The sequence below is a fragment of the Cyprinodon tularosa genome, unplaced genomic scaffold (genome assembly GCF_016077235.1).
Source record: "Cyprinodon tularosa strain WSP-4 unplaced genomic scaffold, ASM1607723v1 ctg610, whole genome shotgun sequence".
In the NCBI taxonomy this organism is placed as follows: domain Eukaryota; kingdom Metazoa; phylum Chordata; class Actinopteri; order Cyprinodontiformes; family Cyprinodontidae; genus Cyprinodon; species Cyprinodon tularosa.
Window position 1 is genome coordinate 187,050 of NW_024039353.1, and position 14,319 is coordinate 201,368.

The 14,319-nt window shown below is 37.8% G+C and overlaps 2 protein-coding genes across 3 annotated transcripts; one reads left to right on the forward strand and one right to left on the reverse strand.

Moving 5' to 3' along the window:
- The first annotated feature begins 232 nt into the window (after positions 1 to 232).
- Positions 233 to 1,447, forward strand: LOC119798138 (zinc finger BED domain-containing protein 4-like). Its single transcript, XM_038307487.1, has 2 exons — positions 233 to 562; positions 1,013 to 1,447. The coding sequence occupies exons 1-2, from the start codon at positions 233 to 235 to the stop codon at positions 1,445 to 1,447; spliced, it is 765 nt and encodes a 254-aa protein (XP_038163415.1).
- A 2,293-nt stretch (positions 1,448 to 3,740) lies between these two features.
- mks1 (MKS transition zone complex subunit 1) lies at positions 3,741 to 13,128 on the reverse strand. 2 transcript variants are annotated; one of them, XM_038307470.1, is made up of 18 exons: positions 12,781 to 13,128; positions 12,574 to 12,695; positions 12,382 to 12,434; positions 10,660 to 10,824; positions 10,342 to 10,436; positions 10,119 to 10,247; positions 9,641 to 9,745; positions 7,226 to 7,334; positions 7,086 to 7,142; positions 6,893 to 6,935; positions 6,741 to 6,803; positions 6,581 to 6,651; positions 6,422 to 6,491; positions 5,638 to 5,745; positions 5,332 to 5,465; positions 4,991 to 5,073; positions 4,649 to 4,746; positions 3,741 to 4,189 (listed from the first exon to the last, which is right to left on the reverse strand). In XM_038307470.1, exons 1-18 carry the CDS (start codon positions 12,855 to 12,857, stop codon positions 4,086 to 4,088), a joined length of 1,686 nt encoding a protein of 561 aa, XP_038163398.1. In that variant the 5' UTR covers positions 12,858 to 13,128; the 3' UTR covers positions 3,741 to 4,085. The 2 variants fall into 2 exon arrangements, with proteins under 2 accessions (XP_038163398.1, XP_038163397.1); XM_038307469.1 differs by having other exon boundaries at positions 10,342 to 10,439; positions 12,781 to 13,127.
- Positions 13,129 to 14,319: the final 1,191 nt, after the last annotated feature.

Below are 14,319 nucleotides of genomic sequence, written 5' to 3' on the forward strand. Positions count from 1 at the left end.
CCAAGTAATTATTTCACCTGTGGGGGCAGCATTAGAACTATGGCCAGAATACCGTCGGACAGAAACTGAAGAAGAAGAACAGAGAAGAAAGTTGCTTTTAACTAGAAGGAGAGACAACCATGGAAGAATTAGACGAAGCAGATGAAAACATTTTAGTTGGTCCTTTGCAGGGGAAATTTTGTTTTAAAATACAGGAGGGAAGAGTCGATAAGAGCGCGGTCATATGTAAATTATGCAACAAGGAATTCGCCCATCACCGCAGCGTATCAAGCCTCAAATATCACCTGAAGCAAAGCATGTAGCAGCTAGCTTGGCAGATACTAGCGTGGAAGCTAGCCCGACTGGGAGGAAGAAGAAACAACCCACACTACACCAGCTGACTGGCTTCAAGGGCAGGGTAAGCAAGACCAAGGCCGAGAAAATGACCAACGCGCTGGCTTACTGGGCGGCTCTCGACTGCAGACCCATTGCTGTGGTAGAAGATAAGGGGCTGTCTCAGCGTGAGGATGCCCTAAATCACAGATTTCTACAAGTGGCTACAGCACTCGACCCTCGCTTTAAGGTGTGTAATGGTCTTCTTTATTTTTCTCTTTTATTGCTTATGACTCTTTTATTTCCTCGGCCCCCTCCCCTCCCCTCTCTTATGGAATAACAACATCAACATGACTTGTATAGCACATTATCATACATAATTGTCATTCAGTGTGCTAAAGAGTAAAAAAAAATGAAAACAGAAAAAAATAATTCATGTTGTTTTATGGATTGAAGATAATTAACCAACTATTACCAAAGGCAGATGAGAATAATGCTATTTTTAATTTCTTTTTAAAACAAGATGCTGTTGGAGCAGTTCTAATATGGACAGTTTAGACTTGACCATAGGCACAACCAGTAGAGGAGATTCTGGATGATGGAAACCATGTATACTAATGAATTTCATCCAGCTTGTACTCTGTAAATCTCTGATTAATGTGACCACAAACCTGATTCTGATTCTTATTCTGATCTTAAGGACCTAAAGTGTCTACCAAGAGGAGAGCGAGGAGAGGTGTGGACCAGCATTGAGGCACTGGTGCAACAACAACCAGGCAGAGCCACACCGGAACGCACAGAGGAGCCAGCAAGGAAGAGGAGCCTCCTGCTGTATAATTCCGACTCTGAATCAGAGGATGAAGATGGGCCCAAAGGAGCCTTGGCCCGCTACAAGGCAGAGCCTACCATCAGTGAGAGAGACTGCCCACTGCAGTGGTGGTCCACTCATGAGAGAGCCCATCCACAGCTCTCTGTCCTGGCCCGCAAGTATCTAGGCAGCCCTGCCACTTCGGTACCCTGCGAAAGATTATTCTCCCTGGCAGGTAACATAGTTCAAAAGAAGAGGGCAGCCCTGAGCTCTGAAAATGTGAACAGGCTAGTATGTCTTAGCAACTGGCTGAAAGAGAGGAAGTAATCAGTTAATGTGTATCCTGAGGCCAGTTGGCCAGTTGTGTTTCAAATGGGAAAAATTGGAGGTCAATCACTGTCACTTTATGTTGAACTGAACTATCTGAATGGCCAATGTTATAAAGAGTTGGACTGAATTTCATTTAATTTCTGACTTATTTTTTGTAAACAGTTGAACTGTTGATAAATCCACGAATTGTGTTAAAGCCTCAGAGGCTTTTTGTTCTGAATGTACTTGAGTATTGCATTTTTGCGTTTAAAAAGCAGTATTAAGCTCTACCTATACCTATAGAGCTACCTGAATTTCTGAGTTTAGCGTTCCTAAATATGTTGAACTTTAAAATTTGCACTGGCCTGTTGATATTTCTTTAAAAAAAATAAACAATATTTTGTCTATTAAGCTTATGTGTTGTCATTCAAAATCCATGTGGAAAAAGTTACTTCCTGCAGTTTCCAAGTATGCGATTAAAATGCGATTAATTCGATTAATTAATTTCACAGCCATGCGATTAATCGCGATTAAAAAATTTAATCGCGTCCCACCCCTAATATATATATATATATATATATATATATATATATATATATATATATATATATATATTCACAAAAGTGAGTAAAAAGTGAGTTAAAATCTTTGAATTATGTCTAAGGCTGGCCAGCCTGTCTGGGTTATAGGTCTACTTTTTTTTTTTTACAAAAGTTTCAGACCTTCCATATTTCAAGGTTATTCTAAAAGATTTGGACCCAGATGCAGCTCTGTTCTTTGGTCAGACAATTTCAAACCTTTTATCTTTCTCTAGTGACACCATTCCTATATGGATTTTTGCAGGATGGTCAAAGGTTCTCTTCATCTTGAATTTTTTATCAGAAGTCTGGAGATTTTCTGCCAAAATGCAAAGGTGTCACCTTCATTTTAAAGGTTTAAGCCACAACAGGTGTCTGACTTGTTTATTCATGTGAAACACAACTACGGTTTCTACTGCCGGGGACGGGGCCCCACTTCACACAGCAGGGTTAGTGGCAAACCAGAGTAAATTCTGGTGTAAATTCTTGCATGTCCTGGTTCTTATGTCTCAGCAGAAAAAAAAGAAGCTTTATCTTGTGAAAAATTATTACAAGAAAAAATATTCACTTTTGTGTATTATGTTCTTCTTAAATGAGACTTGCACAAGGATGTGTCCAAAATTATGTGTCCATCACTGGAAGAATTTACTGAGGTTGGAGTGCAAATAGACTGAAGATATCTCCATCTGGAGAGGGTCGTTTAGAGGTTTTTATTGTTTACAAGGGAATAACTCTTCCTAAAATGTAGTTTAATGATTACATCTGATTTTAATATCCTCAGCAAGTACTAATTAATATTAATCAGGGATCATTTTCATCTTACTATTAAGTGTACAGTACAGTACAGCGTGAAATATTGTGAAAAATGTCTATTGGGGAATCACATCAGTAGTAGTTGCCTGTTATGTTTCACCTGGACACATATTCAATGCACACAAAAAAATATGGTGTGCAATTTTTTTACGTTTCATTGCAGTTATTTACATCATTTTCTGCAAATCTAAGGCCTTTCTCTCCTATTTATTGTCTAATGTTAAATAGAAATGTTATATGTAGATATATATCTGTATTTACTTTTTAAATCTGTTATAACCTATTTCTATATATGAATGTTATATTTATTTCTATGTCTTAAATTTATATCTAGACCAACATATTATGTCTAACTCTTACATCTTATATCTAATAAATATATTTTAGGTCTAAATATATATACATTACATTTAAATAATGAACCTGAATATATATATTCAGCCCACCGTTCCTCCTCATCCCCAGTGGCCTGAGGGTGTGACCACTAACTGAGCTGTAGAGGCTTCTGTCCTACTGTTACCATGGCCAATAACATTATCTTTGTGCCTTTGAAGAGGGCTTCTTATGTACACATGCAAAACACAGAGTATTTAAGATGCCAGGTTTAGTTACCCAACTGAAATGATCTGTCTGAAATTGAAAGGTCTGAGTAGAGCAGAGATGGGTAGGAAAACTCAGAGTATCTGCTTACTAATCAGGGTATGATGACAATTCATTCTGAAACAAGGCCCTGCAGACAAAAATATTTAAAGCTCTACTCAGATCAAGGTTTAGGTCTCTATATTGATATAGCTGATATTGATTATGTGATGTTAATCTAGGTTTTGCTGCAAAAAATTGTTTTATTTGATAAGAAATAAAAACTGGTTAAAAGGGCTACAATCCCAAAGAAAAAACATTAAAAAAAGATAACCAAAGCAGTGATTTTATACATTTAATTCATAAAAACTTTACAAACTGCATTAAAAATTGAAGACTGTCAACTAAAGCAAGTACATTTCTCTTAGCTGGTGTTTTTTAAAAAAAAAACAGCCCCTTTGACCAAAATAACATTACCTATCAAATTATTTTTTGTAAAAGGGAAACAAATAATAGAACCAACTCTTCATGCCTCTGTTTACCACACCGTTACTCATCCTGGCATCCATTCTTATGTCTGCATGAAGAGTGAAAAAGATAAATATGATCTTTTGTGCTGTTTTAGTACAAGTGTTCTAATAATTGTCTCAAATCATTATGATATGATTCATGATTAATCTTGACTGTTATGCAGACGATTCCAGCTGAAGTTGGGCAGTAGAGTTAAGGACATCTCTTGGAAGACTTTCTCTGGCTTCCTGCAGCCTTTTATGGGCCCTCTGGTAGGCCTCTAATAGGAAACAAGCAGATGCAAAAATATTACAAATCACTTTAAGAAAACATGCTTTGCAAAATAGCATCAAACTGATTTCTAAACACCTGAAATTTAGCAATAAAAATGTTTGATGACATAATGCAACCAAGACAAAGGCTAATCTGCTTCTAATAATACATTATTTTAGATTATCCCAATAAAAATCATTAAAATGGTGAATGGTTAAAATAAAGCTTACAGTGCACAACTATTAACCATTGAAAGAATAACTTTTATGTCACCACTAATTTGACTCTGGGAGCTAACTGTTACACAGAATTGATTGCTGATGTGGCCATGTCATTTCTGTTGCTTTATATGCACTTAGAAAACGCTTTCCAACACACTAGGAAGGGACGGTTTCAGCAAATTAAATCACTGATTCTCCAGGATCAAAACTGAAATTCTACTTTAGCGTTTTGTTATGTTTTTTACCCAGGATGCTGCAGACCGTTCCTTGTTGGCTAAAGCCTCCAAGCTGGTCCACCACTTTCTGCCTTCTTTTCTTCAGGTGGGCAGCATCAACAAAGGCCCTGAACAAATCAAACATGCAAACATTAAAACAGACTTTCCATTATTTTTTAAATTTTATTTAATTCTAATATTAAAACATCTATCGCATGTAGACGTTTAATCTGACATTTAACCTTTTTTTTTATTGCACTCATATAAACATTAACAGTTAAAAGCTGGAGTTTTCCTCATTTGCATGTTTGTCGAAATAGTATTGTCTGTGAAAATATATTTCTTGTATTTCTGTCAAAAGTAAGCATTTACCTGGCTTGTTGGATGCATTGCAGACTAAAAGTAACACTTCCTGTGGTTTCTGTGGAAAAGCCGAAGCGACTCAGCCTCTCTCCCTGAAACCAAGAAAAAAAAAATTGTCTTTAAACATCTTAACATTGATGGTTTTAAAAATTGTAGTTACTTTTATAGATGTACACAGCTTTAAATAATAAACAAACACTACACGTGAACAAAGCAGTTTCCATTCAAACTTCCTCTTAGAAGACATTAAGTAATTTAAAGGCTGTTGATCCATTTCAATCAAACATACAACTGAAGGATATCTCCCACCTTAAACTGGACTGTTTGCATTTTGTAATTTTAGAGTCTACCTTAAATGTCCCTGGTATTCTGACGTAGCTGCTGTCTTCAAGTTCTGCAGAACCTCCAATGAAGAAGCGCCTCAAAGCAGAGACTGTCCCCGTCTGAACAGGTCTCCACGTGTGACAGGTCACCGTGTGCCTCCCTGGCACACATACACACAACCAGGACAAAACACTTCATTTCTAAATCACATCCTGCAGTAGTTAATTTATGCTATGATAAAATATTTAATCACATTTAGGCTCTGTAGTTTAATGAGTACGGATATAGTACGGTGAAATCTCCATCACCAGCTTACATAGGAGGCGTCTTACCAGGCATAGCGGGGAAAAGTAGATAGCCATAACCTTCAGTTCGATAACGCTGCCAGGAGTCAAGGGACAGGACTTTAAAATAAAGCGCTGGCCACTGAGGAATTAACTCTGCAATTACAAAAACACATGTATGGGTCAGTGCAACTTATAGAAAAAATGTTTAATCAAGATTTCTGAATGTACAACTGATACTCTAACGGGGGGACGTTCAGAGACAGTCTGTATTTAACATCATTACCCATTTTTATGTGCTTTATTGCACTTATAGCTAAAACCTGCATGAGTTTTAGCTAAACATATTCTAAGCACAGCTAAAGCAGTGTTTGGCTAATAATTCCCAAAATTAAAACTTTTGCTCAAGTTTTCATTGACAGTTCATATATTTTCCACTGGTTTTCCTGCATCATAGTTTTTACATTGGAAAATGTATGGAAACATGGAGTTAAGACAAATTAAGCAGATTTGAAAAGTCCCACCAGACATTACAATGGTTTTGTTTTCTAGCAAAGTGCATGTCCATAATCTCCAGACATCCAGTTCATATGTAAAAACAACAAATGAGGTTTGTCGTAATCCTCCTTTTAGGGCCCATTTGAAAGAAATCCCGCCAAACGCACTGCATGCATATGGAAGGGAGATACAAACAGCACATGAATCTGTATTATTAGATATTAATGTTTGTGCAGATGGGATTATCATCCCTTGTTTTAAACAACAATTATGTGCTCTGTATGCGGAACCCAAAACCGTCTTTATGACAAACCTTTGCTGGGGGGCTACTTACCTTCACTTTCTTTTTCACTCATGTAAAAAGCTTCAAAGCTGAATGGGTAGCCGAAAAAAGCTACATTTTCCTGTTGGCAGATTTTAAAAGATTAGGTCTAAACAAATTTCCTCTGGTTCTCAAGAATTTCCAGTGAAATCAAAAAAATGTAATACAGACCTTCCCCAGCGATTTTGTCTTGCAAGTCTGGGTAACACCTGACACAGGCTGGAATTGTAAGCTTGACCAATCTTAAACACATATCAAGGAAACAACCGCACTACAATTAGATACCAATACTATGAGAAAAAAAAAGTATAATATATTAGATGTGACTCACTATTCGGCAGTTCCATGAAGAAGTTGATGTATAAGTTATCATATTCAAAGCCTTTAGCTGAAACTGGAAAGAGGAAACATAATGCAGGATTTTTCACGTCTAAATGTTAATCTCCAGGTTTAATATCATTCCATCCAAAACCCTTTCCTTACCTATCTCTCCATGCAGCAGGTAACGTAGAATACCTACAGGAGGCTGGAGGACAAAGTGCAGAAAATATTTCATCTGCTTTTGAGATTTGATCCATTATTATGCTAATCATTGATTAATGTTCTAAATATCCCAAAATATGTTAGGGTCCAGACAGTTTGGACGGATAATATCTTCTGTCAACATCTCTCTTACCATCTCAAAGTCCTGCCCAACGAGGCTGCTGAGGTATTCCTTATGCCTGCCATACAACTGCAGACAAAAACCAGGGTGTGTGTTAGTCTCATAGTCCTGGTTGTTAACAATGTGGCACATGAAGAACAATCATCACATACATCTTTGTACATGTTCTGCTCCCTGTCTCGTTCATCTGGTTTCATTGTCATGGATACATTCTCCAGAGTTAAACGCCAGACTTCTCTCTTCTCCCCCTCTGTTACAATCCTGTAAAACAAAGCAAGCATCACTCTGACTTTACCATTGCAGCAGGTTCCCTGTTTGTAATTTTAAACCCAAAACATTACTATATTTTGTTAGGATTTTATGTAACAGTCTTACAGAATGTGGTGCAGATTTATGCAGCAAAAAGAAAAAAAACTAAAGTGACATGCATGGGTATTTTGCCCATTGCAAAATCTTCCTCTGCACTAGTAATAGCTGCAAATGCTTTAAGGTATGATTATAAAAGCTTGTAGATTTAGTGAGGGAATTGTTTTTCAGTTACTCGTTGGAAAGCAGCACAGTCTAAATCAGAATAAATTGAGAGCATCTGTAAAAAGCATTTTTCAAATTTTGACACATATTCTTAAATTGATTTAGATCTAGACGTTGATTGGGCTATTTCATCTTATCAATATGTTCTCCTTTAAAGCAGAATTTTCTTATCAGGTTTTCATGTAACTGAATAGAGGCCAGACAATGGCTGTATGCTACACCCCAATTTAAAATCTTGTTCCACAGGGTTTATCCTGACTTGTCCTGAAACTAGCTCTAGTCACATCTGACAAAGTTTAATGTTCCTGGTTAAAAGCAAAGTTATACAAAATCAAAAAACCACTGAGTATTACTGATTATCCTACCAAAGTAATAAATAATAATAATAATAATAATAAAACTTTATTGATCTCACACTGGAGAAATTTACCTCTACATTTAACCCATTCCCTTCGGGGGCAGCAGGCTGCTGTTGTGGATCCCGGGGAACAGTGTGGGGTTAAGGGTCTTGCTCAGAGACCCAGAGATGCAGTCTGTGGGAGTGAGGCTCAAACTCAGAACCTCAGGATTCCAAGCTCTATGCCCTAACCACTAGGCTGCCAATAGCCTGCCAGATCTCTGTAGCTTCTTCAAAATTAAAATGTTGGGTCATGTTTATATACTGAGATTATATAAGACAAATTTGGGTTAGAAAAATGAGGTGATGACTGAATGTAGTCGTTTGTATCCGAGTTAATTTAGGGGTATCAGAGTAGTGGGATTTGTTCAAACTGCACACACAACTTTCCCAATTTGTATTTATAAAATATTTTGAAAACAATTATTTTCTCTTCACAATACTTGGGGTTTGCTTTAGGTGGTTTATCACACATAATCCCTGCAAAACACCATGAAGTTTGTGACGGTATGCAGAAAAGCTAAGAGGAACTAGCTTGCTAACTACGGATGTGACGCAAAACTCCATATGACATGCTCCAGTGAACGATTTTGCATAAACATTTGAATAATACATTTTATTGTATTTGTATTTTAAATACATTTGTGTAAGGTTTATGCTTTATACATCATGTGCATTGTTACTTTATTAGCCAGATTAGACAGAGTAGAGGGCCTTCCTTCACATTGTGGATGTCACGGTGTGTACGGAGGTCATCTAATCAGGACAGCCTTCATGTCTTTAAAAATACACAGGATATGGGCACATATTGGAGCCGGACTGATAGAGGAGAGCTATCTGTAATCCTTGGGCATTGATGGCGTGTCAGTTTTTGATACAGAGAGCTAAGCATCCACCTGATGCAACACATAGACTCATGAGCTATAAGAAGGAGAAGATGACCTTGTTCTGGGCTCAATCTTTGATGGACGCTCGAGGACGTGATTTTTGAGCCCACAGCTGTGCAAGGTCCAAGCATTTTCTCTGTCCTGTAACGACCTGATCTGGAATAAACTCTGTTACTTTTTTCCTGTTTTGATAGTCCTTTTTTATACGGTTTTTCCCAGTTTGAGTTAAGAGTAGTAAATAACTTGCTCCCAGGAAAAGAACCGTGAGGAAGCCCCGGGGCGCAACAGCTTTTTAGGGGACATAACTTCCTCATTTAACATTTGATATGTTTTTTTACTATTTTTGAAGGCTGCTTTAAAACAAAATGAAATTCTCCAGAGAGCTGTTCTAAACAAAATTTCTTTTTGTTTTACACTTGTGTAAACAAAATGACAAATAAATCTGTTTAAGTCTAAGTCTAAATATCCTAAGGATATAATGTGTGCTCTCCATACAGCATTCATTTCCATTGCAAAATTGCAGTTTCCATCTTCTGGCTATCATATAAGAAAAGCACTCTTGCATTATGGGTAATTCTGGTGCTGAGATTCACGCATTGCGAAGTCCCTCCTCCCGTGCTGTGATTGATCCACTGAGATCTAAACGGAGTTGATGGCGGTTTACCAGACTGAATTACTCTCCTTGTAATTCAGTCTGTCAGTCGAGGCTAAAGGGGAACTATGTGTGTTTCCTCGTGTCGTAATGAACTTGCCTGTAGTGCTCTTTGCCTTTGTTGAAGTCTGGTTTAACAATGATCGTTCTGCTGCCGTCTGTTTTTATGGTTGCCAGCAAACATTCGTTATCCTTCTGGCCCAACCTGAGACAGCAGGATTGATGAATAAGACATTCATAATAAGCACTGACGGTGAGTCGTTAATTAGGCAATAAGGTAACAAAAGTGGAACACAGGTCACTTTCCAAATCTGATAAACAGCTGTCAGAAGAACAATGTACAACAAATCAGCTTCCTTTATATCTCTATGCTACATATTAACTATTAAGTCAGCAGGTTCCTCAAGATTATTATTAACTGTCACTACTATTGTAATTTTGGACTACAACATTTGAAATTTAGCATCCCTGAGTAAATGACAGTAATACTAAACAAATCTATAGACCTATAAATGTGTATTTTCCCCTTAATTTTGATGCAGGATGCTAAGTGAAAGGAGATCTTTTATTGGTCTTACTTTCCAGGCGGGCCCAAGTCACCCATGATATGCATGGTCTGCATGGAGTTATTCACCACCCGGCTGGTCTTCACAAACTCCTCTGTGGGATCCCAGTTGATAATTCTTGATTTAGGAATACTACTATCCCTTAAAAAATAAAAAGCCAGTTTATTGTAAGACAGAATTGTCTTCTTATTTTTTTTCAGATAAATGTTGAAGCATAAGCTGGAATTTCTCCTACATAGTTCGCCTCTCCTGCCGTCTGTGTCTGACGCTGGCCATCCTTTCGGCCAGGAAAGTGGGCCTTGATTTGGTGGTGGAGACCAAGTCATTGTGCTGCTTTTAAGACAAAATAACAAACTTAATGTCTGCATTACAGAAACCATTTGTCAGTCAACTACACTTAACTAATAAACAAAGTGATAGAGGTGACACAATCTATGTCTTAAATCAAAACTATCAATAATAAAACAGTCAAAATTAATTTTAACCATCATTTAAAATATTACTTAATTCATGGAGAAAGCACTCTTTTGGGTCCATTAAATAATTCATTTACCAGTTGGTGAAGTGGAAGGAAGTTTGTGTAGCGGTCATGATCGGTGTAGGTAAAAATCCTCTGATTGCGTCGGCCCTTCTTGTTGAAGGCCCGGATTTCTGTGTGGTACTGGCGATCCAGAGGGGTTTGACAGGCCGCCTCGTTCTGATACAGCTCCACTTCATACTGTAGTCGCAAGCACAGAAAAATGAGAGGGGAAAGTCATTAAAACATACGGTAATTAAATAAGGAAACTGCATACTAACAGCATACTAACATATCTGCAGGCATATATATTTAAATATACACTTTAACAATACCTCAAAAACCCAAGAAATGACAAAATAACAGAATTTTTTTTGTAAAATACATTTAAAAATTGCAACTCTGGAGAGAATAAATCAGGCGAGTCCCACATTTATTGCTCAAGTTACTCACCGCCATGCGATCCGGTACCCATGATTAAAAAGCCATTACTACAACCCTGTTATAACTTCAGGCATTTAGTCTGGTTTGGTTCTTGCTTCTAAACTGAGATTGAGCACTAAGGTGTGCTTGAAAGAGCTACATTATATTTGCTCGCCCATCCAAATGACAGGAATCAGGTATTCTACCACTTCCATGACCACAGATGTATAAAATCAAGCTCCTAGCCATACAGACTGCTGTTACAAGCATTAGTGAAACCATCAGCTATATCATGAGTAAATGGAAGTGTTGGGGAACAACATTGACTCAGCCATTAAGTCGTGGGCCATGTAACTGATGAAGCAGCGTTAGTGGATGCTAAAGCACAAAGAGGCTGTCAACTTTCTGCAATGTCGGTCCCTACATACCTCCAAACTTCCTTTGGCTTTCAGATTAGCTCTAGAACAGAGAGCTCCAATGGGTTTCTATGGCCCATCAGCTGCATCCAAGCCACACACCACCAAGTGCAATGCAAAGCTCCCGATGCAGTGCTGTAAAGCACAGCACCACTGGACCCCAGAGCATTAGAAACACATTATCTGGAGTGACGAATCATGTTTCTCCATCTGGGAATCTGATGGAGGATCCTGAGTTTGGCGGTTCCCTGGAGAATGGTACTTGTCTGACTGCATTGAGCCAAGAGTAAAGCTTGGTGGGGGAGGGATGATGGTGTGGGGTTGCTTTTCAAGAGCTGCTTTATCATGTTTTTTATCTTTATTTGCTTTTATTCACATTTTATTTTATTCTACTTTATGGTGAAATTCATGTAAAGCATGCTGAATCATCCTTGTACTGAATTATGCTATACACATTAACTTGCCTTGCCTTACTGCCAAACCTGCCAGATTACTATCCTCTATTAAATTTATAGTGTATTATCTGGTGCTTGAGGGAAAATGGGGAAATTATCTGCAAAATATTAGAATACCTGTGTGAAAATGTAATGAGTAGAAGTCAGAAGTAGAAAAATAAGTAATGGAATAAAGTATAGATACCTAAAAAGTGTACTTAAGTACAGTAACAAAGTATTTGTACTTCGTAATTTGACACCTCTGTATAGGACCAGTTTGATATAACACAATTTCATACAATATATATAATTAGGGGGGTCTCCGCTCCAACTCCCCATTAGTTTGGGGGTCCTTAGCCTGGAAAACTTTTAAGACCCCTGATTCATAGCATTTGTCCAACTACCATAAACAGCAATTAACCCTCTTTTACTGCAGCTGTTTGTTATTTAACCATCGGTGGGACAAACCCACAGTTTTTTTTTACCTGACTGAAGAGTTTCTCTTGCCAACCAACCACCACCTCCTCTTCATTATCACCTGTCAATAGAAACAAGAGAGATGACAAACTACTTAAATCCATTCATTTTTTTTTTCAAGATGGTTTTGAGGTATATCTAAAGTGACAAAAAGATCTTGTAATGCATCTTTAGTCATCTCCCTTCAGTACTTATTGTACCTGAGTGGTCCTGTGATCTGAGCGTCTCCAGCTCGATGTCCCCCTTTGCTTTCTGGGACAGAACCTGATGCTGGAGGTGCTGAGATATGTCAGCTGTTGAAGTCACCCGCTGGATACGGACTCTGGAGGTGGATGCCATATGCACCGTTATCATTCACATTAAGCTATCTTATTCCAAATGAAACTGTTTAACAGCGTTTTACTTACTTTATTTTTAAGTTTTTCACGGCATCCCGGGAGCGATAAACTGCGTCCCCAGTGTCTGTGTTCCAGCGCTCTGCCATTTATTTAGCAAACATTCACAGACACGCGCCTCGGGTTCGCAGCTACGCTAGCTTGCTCAAATATATCAATAAATAAATAAAATAACTCAACACTTGAGAAGCAGAAACATCTTATAGCAAAGCATACCGTTTAGAATAACACTGTGAAGAAACGACATCAATATAAAACTATAAAAAGACACCACAAATAAGAAAATTACATTCCGCTTGTTTAGCACAGAACAGGAGAGGAGAGGACAGTTGTCGTTTCCATGGAGATTTGTTCTGTTATTTTATGCCACTGGCACAGCAGCTATAAAGGATCATTACCGCCACCAAGTGGACTGAAGTGTGAACAGGAAAAACAGAAAAGAAAAAAAATGAAAGAAAAGGAACAAAACTAGATTTTTACTCATATCAATTCTAAAAATAATAATAATAATAATAATAATAATAATAATAAAAACACTTTCAGTTGTAGAATAAAATTATTCTGTCCTTTTTGAATGGTTTGTAATGTGCTCTTTTGTCTGTATGCATTGCACCTCATGGAAACATGCACAGATTCAAGTAAAATTGCTTTAAATTAAATAAAATTTTAAAATGCTTTAAATTAAAGCAGTTATTAAGACCTGTGTGTGATGTCATACATCGGGTACTGTTTATAATAGCGTACATATCAATGTGTGTAACCATATTGTTTTGTTGTTTGTTTCTTCTTTGTTTGAGGTGGCAGCATTATGCTGTGGGCTTGTCTCACAACCAGAGCCACTGACAGTGCCTGTGGCCCCTCAGCCAGTGACGTTTTTGTTTTACAGAATATTTCTAGTGTCTGTTTTCAGTGCAGGGTCCATCACAGGGTCCAAGACCAGTTCTCCAAATCCCTTTCCTGAAATACTTGTATCAGAAACTATATTGTTTTTAACAAGACAGTGATCCCCCAAAAATATTACAGATTGTTTTGGAATGTATTCAAGGTCAAAACTATTTAAACTTTATAGACTATATATAAAGCCAGCTTTTTATATGAAATTAACCAGATTAAATGAAGTCCACCATTTTGGATTAACAGGGTTAAACATTTAACCCGAAGTTCTCTTTACCCTTGCTCATTACTATAAGAAGACTTCTTTTCTGCCTTACCAGGAAGCATTTTAGCAAATATTTACAAATAATGCTGGTGATCAGGTCATAGGCATTCAAAATAAATAAGTACATTTTTGAGTGGATGTGCTCTCTTCGTCCTCTGGCATGGGAGCTGCCTTGGAGCTCGTCTGCCTGGCTGTGTGTTTCCTGGACGGGGCCGCCTTTTACAGCTGCTTTTTGTATCTCTGCTTCTGTCTCCTTGAACCCCAGTCGGCCTCGGCAGATGGCCGCTCACACTGAGCCTGGTTCTGCTGGAGGTTTCTTCCTGTTAAAAGGGAGTTTTTCCTCTCCACTGTCGCTACAAGCATGCTTAGTGTGGGGGATTGTATTTGAGTCA

What these genes read in the sequence shown, in the direction of transcription:
- LOC119798138 (XM_038307487.1), top strand. Translation starts at nt 233, where the DNA reads ATGCAACAAGGAATTCGCCCATCACCGCAGCGTATCAAGCCTCAAATA. An exon ending in CACTCGACCCTCGCTTTAAG is followed by an intron (nt 563 to 1,012) that starts GTGTGTAATGGT and finishes TCTGATCTTAAG; the next exon opens with GACCTAAAGTGTCTACCAAG.
- mks1 (XM_038307469.1), bottom strand. Translation starts at nt 12,857, where the DNA reads ATGGCAGAGCGCTGGAACACAGACACTGGGGACGCAGTTTATCGCTCC. An exon ending in CTTCATGGAACTGCCGAATA is followed by an intron (nt 6,652 to 6,740) that starts GTGAGTCACATC and finishes TATGTGTTTAAG; the next exon opens with ATTGGTCAAGCTTACAATTC. An exon ending in GAATACCAGGGACATTTAAG is followed by an intron (nt 5,074 to 5,331) that starts GTAGACTCTAAA and finishes TCTTGGTTTCAG; the next exon opens with GGAGAGAGGCTGAGTCGCTT.